Source organism: Solenopsis invicta, chromosome 5, assembly GCF_016802725.1.
Source record: "Solenopsis invicta isolate M01_SB chromosome 5, UNIL_Sinv_3.0, whole genome shotgun sequence".
NCBI lineage: Eukaryota > Metazoa > Arthropoda > Insecta > Hymenoptera > Formicidae > Solenopsis > Solenopsis invicta.
The window spans coordinates 2,288,521-2,305,922 of record NC_052668.1 but is presented as its reverse complement, the minus strand read 5'-3'; the positions used below and the strand labels follow the sequence as shown (position 1 = coordinate 2,305,922).

The following is a 17,402-nucleotide window of genomic DNA, read 5'->3' as shown; positions in this document are numbered from 1 at the left end:
TCTACAACAAAAAACTCAAGTGAATTTTGAATATTAACCCTCCATGATTCAACGTTATTTCACTGTTTTTCTAATCCATTTAAAAATATATTTTACAATGACAATATTTTACAATAAAATTAAATTTGAGAAAATACTAAAATAATATGAACAAATATAGTGTATAACGATCTATCTGAGATACACGAATCTAATTCATAGTAAATAAATACATATCGCCTAATTTAGAACGATGTATGATCTTTTCATAAAACTCGCGATTCAAGAGTCGTAAATTACACGAGAATACACGTGAATGTATATGCCAGGTTTATTGCTAATCAATTGTCGACATTTTGCATTATTAAGACAAAAATCAACGAAACAGAAAACTACTTCGTTAATTTCAAATTCTGTCTTTTTGTTAAAGAGATAGAATTTAAATTTTTTAAATTTCTCCGAGTATCAATAAAATTTTATAAAAATCCAAAGAACAAGTAAGAAATAAAGTCCCTGAAAACTTCCAGTAGCAAACACCCTGATATCTTTTTTTATATATTGTAAGCGTGTATTATCACGATGAAAACGTGTTGTCGTTATAAAAGAGTTATTAATAACAAAACGAGAACAAATGTAATAATTTAATAGAACTTCAAAAGATTAAAAACAATACTCCCTTTGTTTCCTTCACTTAGGCTCGGAAGAAAAAGCAAAGAAAATCCAATCATTATTTATATAGAGAAATATCATTATTCATATAGAAAATTATTTTTCGCACAATGTAGATAGTTAGGATTGTTCGTCATTCGAGGGCCACTGCCCAGAATGATTCCAATCCCAATCTTTGCCTTTAGGACGAAACTTGCTGGTACTTGCAGAATTATTCCAATCACGATGAAAAAATTTCTTCTTAAAATGATGTCTTTCAGGATCTGGTTGCCGTTGATATTTCAGAGGTACCGAGGAGGACGCGCTATTCGAGGGGTTACTGCAGGATGAATTTGCAGGACGAGGACTAGTTGGAGAAGGTGTTCTCGGCGGTCCTAACGCTTCGTCGGGAGAGGGTACTACAGGCGGTGGCCCGGTTACAACGCTGTCCGAACCTAATCCGCTATCAGGACTTGTATTCACTCCTTCCGTTGATCGTCTACGTTTATCCAATTCTGTGGAAGCAAATGCGACCAAGCGATCGAATCCTGAACTGATACGATCTTGCCAGTCAGCTTCTCCATCTGAAAAATAAATCTCAATTAATAAATGTGCATAATAAAGCGTTAGATAAATAATGTCACTAAATTTTCATAAAAATAAGCCATTAACCGGATACGTGTATATGTATATATATCTACATACATACACACGTAATTATATAAAAATGTATAACAAAATATTTGCAGATTATACATATAATCTATTATTTATATAATCTGCAAATATTTTTATACATTTTCATGCATTATATATCGTACAAATGTACATAATTAACAAGATATAAAAGTTGCATAAATTCAAATTAAAGTCTACGTACAGGCCGGGCAATTTATCTCGCCTGTGTAAAATTGTTGCCGACTAGAGAGGAGAGGGAGAAGCATAAGCGATAAAATTACAAATTATGAATTTTTTTTCTAGTTTAATTATCTATGTAACTAATAATTCCAAACGTAAAGGCTCTCCATTGATTCCTGCTATAAATTCATTCATCAATTTGTCCAAATTATCATCAATATCCTTCGCTAAATTCCTATGGACACAGCCAAGTGTTCAATCACATTTGCATAATACCCGTAGCCATGTTTTTAATCTTCTCAGTACAGAAAAGGAAGGCTCTACTATGCACGGCGATAACGGCATCGTTAATACTAACCAAAATAATTCCATAAACTCAGAATCAAGATCCCTTACATTTTTCAAAAATTTGACTCTCTTTTACAAACTTTAAAACTACTTTTTTTTGATTGATTGTGAGTTGTCAAGAAAAAGCTGTTGAATCATCAAATGGTCTACATCTAAATCGTCTTTATAACGCTAACATAAGTTTTACATTAAATTCAGTAGTACTGTCATCGCAAAGGTTGGTTGCCAGCAGTAAACACTCCCAATGAGTTTAAAAAATTGATGGTTGATTTAAATTTAATTCTTGGATATATTGGTGTGGATTTCTACACCAAGCTTTTTGTAAAAGAATTGCTCCACAAATCCACACACAACTCGCCAAATCTATCTACATACATACATTACGATTACTATCGCTATAAATAATTCTTAAAAATGTATTGTATAAGCAAAGATTTGGCTAACATTAAAACAAATCTAGATAACAAAAATCAAATCTAGACAAGTTACTATAATTCTATTTAATGCAAATGTTCAAATTTGTACATGCACCTTGTGCAGGAAAGTAAAATCGATTCTACAACATTAAATCGTATAGCTAATAATAGATAAAGCTTTTGAACTTAACCCTTAAACATACTAAGGGATCTGGGAGACCCTCTATGATATTATTTCGAATGCTTGCAGTGTGAAGACGGAATGAGATAAAATGTTCGGTAAAATGTAAAAAAATTTGAAATCTCTCCTTTCGATTGATATGGTTGATATCAACTTTTTGGTCAACTAGAATTTGAACGGCACAGCATCAAAGTTTTGTTGGGGTCTGTGGGACTACCATTATATGTGAGTGTAACTTTTTGAGTAATCTTGTATTAAAAAAACTGGACAAAACACATTCAAACAGGTTTATTCGCGTATGTTACTCGCATATACTCTGTCTAAAGTTAAAATACTATACAGAGTGTTGCTAAACCCACGATAAATATTTTAATGACAGATTCTTTGGAAGATTTTAGGACAAAAATTCTAATAGCAAAATGTCGAGGCTATAATAATTTTCAAACGGGAACAATTTAAAAATTACAAATGACAGGACTAGAATTTTGTGCGCTCAGGGATGGCAATGTGCTTCCCTGAACGGAATACCTTTTACAATAATGAAATTATTGTAAAGATACGCAATGAGAGTTTTATTAAGAATCTAATTCCGTTGATCTATAATAAATTTAATATAAAATCAGATAAATATTTGTACATAATAGTTTAATAATTATGTCGATGTGTCAAATGTCGAAATTGTCAAAATGTCAATCATCGTTTATTTGGTTTATACGATAAAAGTCTTTATGTAAGAGCGGCTTATAAAGACATTTTTTTATCATTACTAGAGAGTGGATGTTAATGAAAGTAGAATAATGCACATACTGATTACATTAATCTGCAAAAATAAACTTTCTTTTCTGCGAATATATTGAGACTAATTGTAAGTGATTTTTATAGACAATTTTGCATGCTGGACACAAATTTGTTACTCAAATTTTTGGCTAAGAACAATGGTTTCTGGCGCGTATAACTAGTTTTTCTTCTTCCAATTATATCTAGAAAATGAAAGATCGTAGCAAAATGGAATAAAATACATGTTAAAGCTAAAAGTTTATACTTTCATGTAGCATTAACAAAATTTAGAAAAAAATTCTGCTGCGGGTACTATAACACCATGAAAACACTCAAAATCATCGTTTTTTTAACTCTGACGTCATTTTTCTCAAAATTATGATGTGATAGCCAAATTTGAACAACAAATTCATGTGCAGCATGCAAAATTGTTTATAAAAATCACTTACAATTAGTCTCATTATATCCGCAGAAAAAATGTCTATTTTCGGTTAATGTAATCGATATGTGCATTATTCTACCTATATTAATATCCACTTTCTAGTAATGATAAAAAAATATCTTTATAAGCCGCTCTTACATAAAGACTTGTATCGTATAAACCAAATAAACGAGGATTGACATTTTGACAATTTCGACATCTGACACATCGACATAATTATTAAACTATTATGTACAAATATTTATCTGATTTCATATTAAATTTATTATAGATTAATTAGATTTTTAATAAAACTCTCATTGCGTATTTTTACAATAATTTCATTATTGTAAAAGACATTCCGTTCAAGGAAGCACATTGCCATCTCTGAGCGCGCAAATTCTAGCCTTGTTATTCGTAATTTTTAAACTGTTCCCGTTTAAAAATTATTATAGCTTCAACATTTTGGTATTAGAAATTGCGTCTTAAAATCTTCCAAAGAATCTGTCATTAAAATATTTATCGTGGGTTTAGGAACACCCTGTATAGTGCTGTGGAAAAGTAGTCTTCTATGCAGGGTCCGAAATATATCATAAAACATTTTTCGACAATGCTGATTATGCAATCACATTTCTAAAATTCTAAACTTACATTTAACAAAAAAAGAGTGTTGAAAAATATTGATTGGAATCAATGTTATAGCTTCTCAAAGTGGAAAAAGTTTCCCAGATCGGAAAATGTATTAACATAATTTTCCGAATCAATATGTTTAAAGGTTAAGGAGCAAAATAAATTTCTTAAATTTGAAACAGCTACACTATTGCTGAAATATGAAATACATTATGTTAAATTAGAAGCAAAAAGTAAAATATATTAATATTAATACATCAAACTAGATTTACTAATCGATTAAAACTGAAACAATTACATGGGAAGTGAAATACAAATAGTAAAATAAATAAAAAATAAAACAAAATTTTTCATGCAACATGCACTAAAATTGAAAATTTCCCAATAGAATTGGGAAAGTTACTTTGTAGAAGTTATAGATTTTTTTTTCTCTAAAAAATAATCTTATAAGTTACCAATTCTGATTAATACGACGTTACAATTATAATTACTCAAAAAATAATGAATAGTTACTTTTCAGTTACTCTTCTGTTCATTTTTCATGTATTATTATTTTAAAAACATCTTATATTTCTAGCAAAAAAAATCTTACATTTCTAACATTACTAAATTATTATATACTACTAAATTTTAAAAAATAATTATACTAAATACTCAGTTATATACTGTATTCCCAGACAGTATTTTATCTAAAATCAACGCATGAGACAACTTTAAGGAATCTTTAAGAGTTTTTTAAAAAACATTTTAAAAAACTCTCTAAGATATCTCGTGAAAAAAAATATTTTAAAGTTGCCTTATGCGTCGATTTTAGATTCTACTCATTATTATAAACTATTAATCTGCAGCTTGTTTTAAATGTAAGTTTCAACTTTAATGTTTATATATAATAGATATTTTTAAAGACAATATTATTTTATTTTAGTGAACCATATGTTGATAAATAAAAGTTGAAATACATAAAATAACTATAATTGTAACTATACTATAATAAATTAGTTAATAGTTACTAAAAAATATAAACAATGTTATAAACTTTAATAAAACTGAAATTAATTTCTGAAAAACAAATTACTGAAATAACTGCTACTAATAACTCCTACTCACTGGACGTAGAAACGCTTACTGCGCGACAAGATGCGATGTGGCAGCCAATCAAAGTTGAATCGAGTTTAATTTTCGTGAGGCGAAAGATTTTACTCGCTATTGCACCAACTTCTATCGCACAGTAAACGTTAACACGTTCAATATGCAAGAACCATAAGTTCGGTAACGAGTCATCTCCCAGCCCTATAAACCTATTCTGTAACTCTTTTTAGGTCTGTTTCATTGAACTGGCTGCACCACTTTACAGTTTATCTTTTTTTCAATTATCTTGACGTTAGAAAAAGGAAGATAAATTCTGAACTAGTGCAGTTCAAAGAAGAACAGACCTCTTAAGATAGTTCAGTATCGTTAATGTCATTATGTAATTTTTTTACCATATAGTTTTTTTATATAATATCTGTGCAACGACACTGTGACGATGTTAAACTAAGATCATAGAAATTTATTCTCTTTAATCTTAGCCCAGTATCGTCACATATGATTTAATATAAAATACAGTTCATCAATTAGTTTATATCCGCTTAAACTCTGATTCAACCATCGTCTATGTATACATAATTCATTCATAAAATAGAATCCTCTCAGTCTGGCTTATTTTCATGAAAACTTATTCCTAAATAGTGTCTTTCGTGTGTTTTCAAAGTAGAAGGGACGCTGCTCGTTTGTAAGGCAAGAAAAACAATAAAATTTTTTAGGAAATAATTAAAATATAGAATCAAAATGAATTTTGACCCCCGTGGGACAACTCACCGGTGATTGTACCGACGAACCAACCCACAGGCAGCCGTACTTTTTTCATTTCTCCCTCTGATCTGTGTGTGTGTGTCTCAATCTCTAATAAAACAAGCTTCAGGGATTCTGAGATTGAGTATGTGACAGACAGAATTAACCAACAAACAGCTACAGTGCATCTAACAAATACAGCAAACAACAACAAAAATAAATATAAATAAAAGTCGGATACCAGCTCCGTAAGATAAGCTAAACCATTAATGCGTATAAATACGTGGAGAGATGCATAAGAGAGTGGAAACTATTACGATGTCTAGAACCTAAGCAAAGTGATATTTAGTGTTGTATAAATTTTTGTCAATAGTACTATCGCATATTGTACTATATCCCTTGTTAAATACAACAGGGTTGTTAGCAAAACAGGAAAAAGATATTCCCTGATTCTTCCCAATTACCTTTCGGAGAGGTTTCTCTAACTGAAGCCTGAAAGTACTGAATAAAACACGGGAAAAAATACTATAATTGTATTAATTATAAACTTAAAGTATGATAAAATTTTTTTAATAATAAAATAAAATCTAATCGCTAACAACATTTCAAAAGTGTATAGTGTTAAGATAAAAACTTTCTAATTAAGATGGAAATTAGGACTGAGTTTTAGTGAGATAAACATCAATAAGTAATGTACAAAATAAGTATAAAATATTACATATTGAAGTAAAAATTTAAATAAATTAATCACCGATTATTGCATAAAGATAAGTAAACAAATACAGTCCCAGCTGCAGATAGTTTAAAGTTAAAATTAGTAAAAAATGATAACGTGCGACATTAGCAAAAATATTCCAAATTTTTAAATGATAAGAAATAGAAGAAATACGGCTTACAAGGACATGACGCAAATTGCGAAATACGGAATTAGACGAGCCATAGTTCATTCAAAAGGGGGGCTTGAGGGTATAAAAAGTGTCAAAGCGTTTGAATGCATGGGCTTTTGTTTCAGAGAAGTTTGCAGCATGTAAAGTTTGGCATTCGCCGCGCGGTGCGTTAAGTACTATTGCGTGGTAGGTTAAAGCGTGAAGCGCGGTAGCTGAGGAGACTAAGATGCACCTTCTATTTTGCCCTCGGCGGCCGCGCGAAGAGAGGTGTTCAAAATCTCAGTACCATTTTTTTTTTTTAATAATAGCTACATTTATCAATTATAATTAATTTTTATCATTCTTAGTAAGGTATTAATCGTTATATATTATTTGTTCAAGCTTCTGCTCCAGTTTATCTACATAAAATTCGTTAATTTTGTATCGCGATAAATAATTACATTTATTTGGAGCACCGTTAAGATGACGCGTGTGAGACAAAAGAAAGAGCCATCGATTTGGCTACAGGACATTGCCAAATATGGTAATGGTCTAGAAACATTATCATATAAGGCAATAATTTACAGCTCGGAGCGCGTTAAATAAGAGATTCGCGCTTACACACGTATATAAAAAATAGGGCTAGAGCCCTCACCCTCTCTGTTCGTGCTCGGTCAGCAAGCATTGCGCCACGCGTCTCATAATTTCTATTGTGTTCATATCTCGTGTTATCTCTTGTTCTTCCTTAATTTTAATTAATTAAAGTTACTTTTTTTCACTAATCGCGTTCTCGCTCTTCACTCTCCCTCCCCACACACGCTGCAGTTAGCTTACGTTCGGCGGATATCACGACCCCGAACATTATTCGTTACATGAAACAAAATGTAACAATTAAAAAGTTTGCATATTTAATCAAGTTTATTTATTTATTTTTATTCATTATACAATTCTGACATCGCTGTACATTGTCCTGATATTATTGTTGGCGGAAAAAGAACAGAAGTGAATACGCGATATGATGCAATCAGAAGTCAATCGTTAACACACTATTTATTATCTGCGCCAAAATTTAAAAATATGCTACAATTTGCTTGGTACGCGTCAAAGTTAGCACACGAACGCGAAATTTTTACTAATATGAATCAATTATGTTTTTTTGTAAACATACATAATATTAAATGTTCTTGTAAAACATGTTATTCTTTTATATAATGTTCATGATGTACAGTCAATTTGTGTTTCCAATGCTTTTACGTAAATTTTTATCCACAACATTGTACAGCAATGTTAGAATTGTACAATAAAAATAAATAAATAAATAAACTTGAATAAATATGTGAACTTTTTAAGTATTACATTTTGTTACATATAACGAATAATATATAATGATTAATATCTTGCTAAGAATAATAAAAATTAATTACAATTGATAAATGTAGCTATTATTGAAAAAAAAATAGCACTTCATGCTTTAACCTACCGCGCAATAGTACTTAATGCACAGCGCGGCGAATGCCAAACTTCACATGCAAATTTCTCTGAAACGAAGACCCATGCACTCAAACGCTCTGACACTTTTTATACCCTCGACCCCCCCTCCCCCCTCTTTCGAATGAACTATGGTTCATCTAATTCCGTATTTTGCAATTTGCGTCATTTCCTTGTTAAGAAAAAGAGAGAAAAAGCAATTTAATAAAATGAAGGAATTGAAAATTACGAAACTAAAAATTATATAAAGTAATTATTTAAGGACTCCCGAAAACATGTAGTAATTAAAAATAGGCTACTGAAAGTCACCGCGGGTACAAGTGTGCAATTACAAATATTAATGTTATACCAGTTATTTATTCACTTTTTAAAATTATAAAAGAACAAACATTTGGTAAAGATGCCAATACGGATTTGGCAAACCGTTAGTGACTCGACTGCTTCCCGATTTTAGTAACTGATGACGGAATCTTTTATATTTTTTATTGATACGCTGAAGATGACTCCAAAACGAGTCAAAACGTTCTTTTGTAATTTAAAAAAATGAATAAATAATTGGTATACTATTAATACTTGTGATTGCGCACTTTTAACCACGCTGACTCTCAGTAACCTATTTTCAACTACTAAATGTTCAAAATTATATGTGACAGAATTTAAGAAATTGCAGAAACAGACAAAAAGATAAATGCTTTTCTTTCAAAAATGCAAGATCAAAATTTTTTATGTTAAAAGTGCTTTAAAAAATACTGTCTTTAATATTTTATTATCGTTCAAAATGTAATATTTTACCTTTGTTTTGCATATTGCTTAGTGAGATTTAATCATCTCACTAAAACTTACTATGTTCCAATTACCGCCTTAATTAAAAACTTTTTACCTTAACACAATTTTAAGATGTTTAACAATATTTGTATGTGAAACAAAGACAAAACATCTCTTATAATAAATTGCGTTTAAAAAATGCATAATTAATGCAGCATTATAAATATTTTGTGTAATTTTCTTACAAGCTTGTTGTGATTTACGAAACATTGATACATATTTTGATTTTACACAAGCAAAAATATAGTTTCCTTTTTCAACTATGCCTGTTAACTTTTTGCAAATCGCTCATTAAAAAATTAAAAAAATATTTACAATGGTTCCATAAATTATTTAAAAAATTTGATTTAATAATTTTTGAAAGTTTAAAATTTTAGAATTCATATTATAGTAATTTAATCTTGTCTTGGGTTAATGAATTCCTTGATTCCTTGACTTTTCCCAGTTCTTTCGGTTTTTCCAGACCGCTAACAACCTTATACAAAATAATAAAAAAATGAAATAAATGTAGAAAAGAACGTGTGTTAGTGTATATGTGTTCAAAAGATGATTGCATGTGACAGATATTTTCATAATAAAGACAAATGTACTGTATAGATGAATGACAAAGTAATGTTATGATATACAGTTTTTGTTATTTAACACTTGCCACGTAGGTCACTGGTGATCACACTGTCCTTTTCGTTCAAATGTTTTGTTTAAAAAGAAACATAACCATGAAATACTTTTCAATTCATATGTACAAATGTTAGGTGTATAACTTCATTCTCGATCCCTACATTTAGTCAACTACAGGACATATTCAAATTTAAATTTTTCTCATGGTATAATCATTTTAAAACGTCATCCTTCAGCTTTAAAACGAGGGATATGGTCCAGTTGATGGTACAAATACTTTGAAGCATCCTTTGATTGATCAATTTGTAAAATTTTTTGTTCTGATTGGTTAATCAAATCAAAGCATTTATAACGTTGAATTGACTGTAGCCGAGATATAATGGTTGATAAAACGTCCTGCAGTTTTAAAACGAGGTATAATATTTGCTACTAATATAATTCCAAAAAAACAGTAGTAAAAACGATGACATTCAAAAAGCAACATCTGAGGCATCTTCTATGCGCATTTTAACTAAAAAAAAATGCCAGCGAGGTCAAAGAAGTAATTTGCTCAGCCTTAAAAGGTAAAAATGTATCTTATAACACATGTAAAAAGTGGTTTCAAAAGTTCGGAATGGCAATTTTAATCTCCAAGATAAAAAACACCCTAAACAATCAAAAGTTGAAAACGAAGAATTGAAACAACTATTGAAAGAAAATCTTTGTCAAACTCAATCAGAGCTTGCAAATACACTTGCAGCGAGCCAACAAGCGATTTCGAAACGTATATAAATTTGGTAGAATTCAAAAGGCGGGCCGATGGATTCCACTCCAAGACAATGCATGATCACACACGGCAAAAACAACCTTAGTAATCATATTCGATTGCGCTAGAAAATTCTTCCGTATGTGGCGTATTATTTAGATTTCGCCCCTTCACTAAATTACCATGTTTTTCGAATCCTGCAACATTATCTAATTAATTCTCACTTTATGGTTCTCGAAAAGGTTGACAAAAGCATTGAGTTTATCAATTTAAAACCACTAGCCTTCTTCTGAAGCGGATTTTGTCAGTTATTCCAAAGATAGCAGAAATATATAGAAAGTAATGGAGACTATTTCAAAGATTGAAAGATTATTCGGTTTCCTTTTTTGATAAATAAATAATACATTGTTTTTTAAAGGTCGAGAATTAAGTTATACACCCAATATGTTATTACGATATATAGTACAATATAATTCCATAGATCATCTGTAATCTATGCGACTGTGATCAGTTTTTCAATTTGAGATATCATGTATGTCTTATATTTTGTCAAATATTTTTAATGTCTTACTTTATATAGAAATTATCGATTAAAATCGATTGTTTATAACAAATTTCTATTGCTATGAAATAATTATTTTACGAAAATGCATAAGTAAAAGAGAGAAAGGGATGGTGGAGTATTATTTTGTTTTCTTAAAATAACTCAGTAAATATTAGAATGATATAATCGTTATAAACACCAGTTTATTAGTCATAGAGTTGTACCAATCACCCTAGGAAGATCATGAAGTATTTAGAACAAATAAAATTTACAATTTACGGAAGAGAAAAAAAAAGGACACATTTCTGAGATAAAAGGAAGAAAGTTGTGGCATACTAACAACTAATGTCATAAAAGAAACTTTTGATTAGAAAAAATCACAAATGAATGATACTTCGTAGATTTTACATACTAGTAACGTCACAAAACAAGATTTTATAAACATTTTATAAAATGTATTTTTATTTAAAAAAAATTCTTTTTAATTAATTTTTTTGCTGCTAATAAGGATTATGCAACATTTGCTATAATGAGCTTTCTACAATACGCTATTAGCCGGTGTCATAAGTCGCAAGCCGTAAGTAATCAATCACAGTCAAATATTCTCTTCAAATTCGACTCATGTTGATTGGTCAATTCTTATGGTTTACAACTTATGCCATCGACTAATAGCTTATTGTAAAAAGCTCATAAAGCAAAAAACACACACTCTTGTGTCGCCATATGCATAAGGAAATTGATTAGTCCATTAGCACATGCATAAGGAAATGGACCAATCAATTCTTTATGCATATAGTTATGCAACTATGTAAGAGTGTGTACTTCTGCTTTAAGGTTGTAAAGCCACAAGAGGGATCATTACGGTGACCATATTTTCTTCGAGAAAATAAAGGACAAAATTTTATTCCTAATCTTTCTAAACCATTTTATGATAGTTAAGAATCAAAGCATTTCAAAATTTTTTTTGTTGTATATCAAAATAAGGCACTTTCTAATTTTCTAATAATTTTAAACTGGTTTGATTGCGTTGGAATAAATCCTTTAAATTTGGAATACTTTTAAAATGACAAAAAAATAAAAACGGATCCAATCTAAATTTTAACTAAATATATAATTATATAAGAAAAATTATCTTTATGTATATACATTTATATTTTATACATTTTAACAATAGTATTTAACATATATATTTTTTAACAAAAATAATGAGTTTTTTAATGTATTTCTGAGAAAAATGTATTTGTTTTGAAAGAATAATGATAAATGTTTAAAAAATCATGAAATTGTACACAATTTCATAATTGCATTTTGTATAAATAATACCAGCTTCAAGAGTGTCAACTTCAAGTTGGGTTTTTTCTCTATTCCAAATATTATTTGTTATTGATAACATTCTCTTAGTAAGAGCGTTTGAGTCAGAAAAATATAAACAAAATTTTATAATTTTTGAAACACTTTTTTCTTTCAACAACCTCTAGTTAAATTAATCGAAAAAATTCGACAAAGTATCAATAGCAATTCAATATATCAGAATTAACTTCACTTTTCCTTTTCTGAGACAAACTGTGTTCAAATTAAGTTCAAATTAAGACTGTAATTTTGTAAACAAAGGACAAAATTGTAATATAAAGGATACAATTTTTAAAAAAAGGACAAAATTGAGTTTTCAAGAAATGAATAAATCTAAAGGACAGCTACTTGAAATAAAGGACTGTTCTTTGAAATAAAGGACGGATGGTCACCGTAGTGATCATAAAACTAATAATGCAAATAGCTGACGATTCTCTTCCGTACATAATATAACCTTAAATGCCAAATTCATACATTACATTACATATTATAATTAATCCTTTGCTGCACGGTGTAGCTCTAGAAACTATAGGTTGATCCAGAATAACCTATGTCCTTAAAGAGATTTATTCCTGAGGTTATTCTGAAACAACTTTTTCTTTGGCAAAAACTTGTCCGAAGCTTAGTTTTTAAATTATAAAAAGAAATAGTTATTCAATAACCAGGCGCGTATAGCGGTGAGGCAGGGCCGATGCAACTCAGCGTTCGATATGAGCGATTACGTGAGGCGATTGCAGTAATCAGCTGACAGCTCGAACACTGCTTTGCCTCCTTTCCCCCCTTCTCTTCTTTCTCTTTCTCGCTCTCTCAAAACCTCTATCCCATTCTCATTTTTTTTTTTTATTTATTTATCAATTCATGCACTGACACTAAAATAATGCTAGAATTAAAAAAATATTTAATTATTTGACATCTTGTTTTTAACAATTGTGTACGAGTAAAAAAATATTTTTTTTAAGTCAAAAGTAACATATTTAAAATACGTGATTAAAAAATAAAAATGCAGAGTGAGAAAGAAAGAGAAAGATGAGTCTGATCAAATTTGAACGTGTATACTCACTTATCATCCTGCAATCAGCCTTTATCTTCACAAAGACAGAATATCCATATTAAACTCAAGATTTTCCTCTTTTCTTCTTAAATCACATCACTTGTCACATTCACTGCTATCATTCCCTTGATCGAAAATTACTAACGTATTACTTTATACAAATCACTATCGTTAATTACTATTAAGCCTTGTGTACACGATGCTAGAAATCGGTCTGAGTTCTCGATCCGAGAAAAGTTACTAAAACTCGAATCGTCACAAGCAACTCAGATAAAAATCTCGAATAGAAACCTCAAACAGAAAAATGCATTCCGTCCCATTTTTTCGTACTAGTTACTAGATTCAATTCATAGTAATCAACTATTTCCTTATAAATAGTTGATGAATGTTGGTTAATGTGACGTTGGGCATCGAAAATTGTATTTTTTATAACCTTTAATCACAATAAAGTATAAAAAGATATAAAGTTCAATAGCTAACTCAAACTCACAAATTCGACTATGACCTAGTTTACACCGAACACTTGACACGCATACTAACAAGTAACTTTCTATTAAATTGTTTTAATTTCGACAATACGTGTAAATGTATACGTGATATCTATATTTAATTAATTATCTTAATTCATATTGTACCAGCTTAATATACTATTCATTAAATTTATTACCGAAATTAAAATAATTGAATAGAAAGTTACTAAATATTACGCATATCAAGTATTCGGTGTAAACAAAGCCTATAGCGCTATATAGAGGCATTAAAGTACAACTATTTCTATTCGAGAACTTGGATTGAGAACTCGGACCGATTTCTAGCATCGTGTACATAAGGCTTTAGTCACTATTTATCACGTGTGAGCATTATTCAAAAAAAGAAACACGTATTTACAACAAAAAGGTTAGGTTCACCTCTTGCTCTATCCTCTTCGCTTCACGAGCGAGCAGTCGACTAGTTTTATTGTTCGCGGTATCGCTGCGTGATTGATGTTCTAAAAGTCTCAGAACACAATAATTAAAAATACTGTTGCGCCCTTGTATCGCGCTTGTGACCGTGAACTCGAAGATTTCATGATCATCCCGGACAAGCTCCCAAACATTACATTCGCGGCGCATTCACGGCTCCCGTTTCTCGAGCGACTGTCTTTTGTCTCATATCGAATTCAGTCTTTTAGCCGTCAAAAACCGGGATGATTTTGAAATCTTCAAGGTCACATTGGCGTGTTTTTTCTTTTTTTTTTAATAATTCTCACGCGTGATTAGTACTGACTAATAGTAATAGACGATAGTGATTTGTATAAAGTAATGCGTTAGTATCTTTCGACCAAGAAAATGATTGCAGTAAATGTGACAAGTGACGTAATTTACGAAGAAAAAAGGAAAATCTTAAGTTTTATATGGATATTCTGTATTCGTAAAGATAAAGGGTGATTGCTGTGCAGGATGATAAGTGAGTATACACGTTTAAATTTGATCGAACTCATCTCTCTCTCTCTTTCTCTCTCACTCTGCATTTTTATTTTTCAATTACGCATTTTAAATATGCTGTTTTTGACTTTAAAAAAATATTTGTTTACACGTACAGAATTATTAAAAGCAAGACATCAAATAATTAAATATCATTTTTAATTCTAGCATTATTTTAGTGTCAGTGCATAAATTTATAAATAAATAAGAAAAGAATGAGAATAAGAATGGGATAAAGGTTTTGAGAAAGCGGGAGAGAGATAGAGAGGGGGGGAGGGAAAACAGTGTTCGAGCTGTCAGCTGATCACTGCGATCGCTTCACGTAATCGCCCATATCGAACGGTGAATTGCACCGGTCCTGCCTCACCGCTATACGCGCCCGGTTATTGGATAACTATTTCTTTTTATAATTTAAAAACTAAGCTTCGGACAAGTTTTTGCCAAAGGAAAAGTTGTTTCAGAATAACCTCAGGAATAAATCTCTTCAAAGACATAAGGTTATCCTGAATCACCCTGTATATCTCTCATCTAAGTTTGTTTTATCAATAAATCAATTGTTCACATATTGCTTTAGCATGTTTGGTATTGCTGGATTACTAAAAGTTTCTTCCAACTGATAAATCAATTTTTAGAATTATATTTTAAATAAATAATTTATTATTAATAAATATACAGGGTGTTGCAGTATAAGTGGCCACTCCCTTTATCTCGTAAACTAACAGAGATAAACCCAATAAATATAATATCAAATTAAATGGTTTGAACTAAACTTTATTGTGAGCACAGTGGTTACTTAAAGAAATTATCTATGTTAAAAAACGAAAAGACATGCACAACTTTTGCATGGTAAAGTGAATATTTTTATATGATAAAAGTTGTAGCGTTTTTTCTAATAAATACAATGATGTATGATATATCAAAATTATTTTACAAATTTTAGAAGTTACATCGGTTTAAAGTTTCGCGGGCGACTAATACCATTTTAGTTTCGCCCCTGCGGTGTAGCTAACTTCCGACTCCCGCTTTGGCGATTGACGTGTAACATATTGATATCTGATTATAATATTCAATGTACGTAAAATGTAAGTAATAAGAATATGAAAATCTACAGGTTTATAAAATGATTACACCAAATATTATTCAGATATCAACATGTTACATGTCAATCGCCAAAACAAGAGTCGGAAGTTAGCTACACCGCAGGGGCGAAACTAAAATGGTATTAATTGACCGCGAAACTTTAAACCGATGTAACTTCTAAAATTTGTAAAATATTTTTGATATCTCATACATCATTGTATTCATTAGAAAAAACGCTACAACTTTTATCATATAAAAATATTCACTTTACCATGCAAAAGTTGTGCATGTCTCTTCATTCTTTAACATAGATAATTTCTTTAAGTAACCACTGTGTTCACAATAAAGTTTGGTTCAAACCATTTAATTTGATATTATATTTATTGGGTCTATCTCTGCTAGTTTACGAAATAAAGGGGAGTGGCCACTTATATTGAAACACGTTGTATACCTAAATAAAAATTGTTTCTAGTGATAAAATTTGTTTGCCTAAAATTTTAGATGATAATTTATACTTCAAAATCACTATCTAAGAATTCTTTGATTATACAGGTCTGCAAAAAAAATTTTTTCAAGAGCTGTTTTGGTTATTCCACGTAATCTTTATGTTTTAGGGAGTGCTGAATCCGAAAATGACATAAGACATCACGTTTTCTGACAATGTAAGTAACTGTGTTAAATAAGGCAATACCTCAAAACAAATATAAAAAGTAAAGGTTTATAAAATTAATTTCAGTTATATCATTATGAAATTAAGTTTAGAAATCCAAACATGAACAGGTAAGAACCAAGAAAAAGTTAAATCAGAGCTTGCGCGTCCAGCTTGTAACGTGTTGATGCTGGTTTCATTAGCTCACTCTGAAAGTTCTTTTCTTTGAAAGTTACATTTTTTGGCATTATATATCTTGAATGCACTGATGTGAATTAATTAATAGTAAATTTTCAAATTGAACAAGAATGCCTTTTACGGTCGCAGCTAGGTCTTCGTGCTTGTATTGTTTGTGTGATTTTATATACTTTCCTCAAGTTCAATGAACTGCGCACCGAATTAATTTTCAGTCATAACACAATTCTAAATTGAACAAGATTAGGTAATATCACGTATTATTAAATATTAACCCTTTTCCCCTCTAAAAAACTGTAACAGTAATTTTGATTTTAAATTTGATTAAAAACCTTGAAATAAAAAAAAATATCAAAAATTAAGAAAAATTTACTAAACAGAGAATTTTACATTTTGTGGCAAACGTCTAGAATTTTTTTCAATATTTTTTTCGTTTTTAG

General features: G+C 30.1%; 1 protein-coding gene across 3 annotated transcripts in view; it reads right to left on the bottom strand.

Annotated features, from left to right (window-relative positions):
- Window positions 1-438: 438 nt before the first annotated feature.
- LOC105202538 (histone-lysine N-methyltransferase, H3 lysine-79 specific) overlaps window positions 439-17,402 on the bottom strand; it is a 43,202-nt gene continuing 26,238 nt past the window's right edge. For 2 of the 3 annotated variants that reach the window (XM_011171107.3, XM_026141249.2), the window contains one exon: window positions 439-1,211. In XM_011171107.3, coding sequence (XP_011169409.1) covers window positions 769-1,211 — 443 coding nt within the window. In that variant the 3' untranslated portion in view covers window positions 439-768. Of the gene's footprint in view, window positions 1,212-6,133; window positions 6,277-17,402 lie in introns of those variants that run through there. The other variant, XM_011171108.3, reaches the window with a different exon arrangement.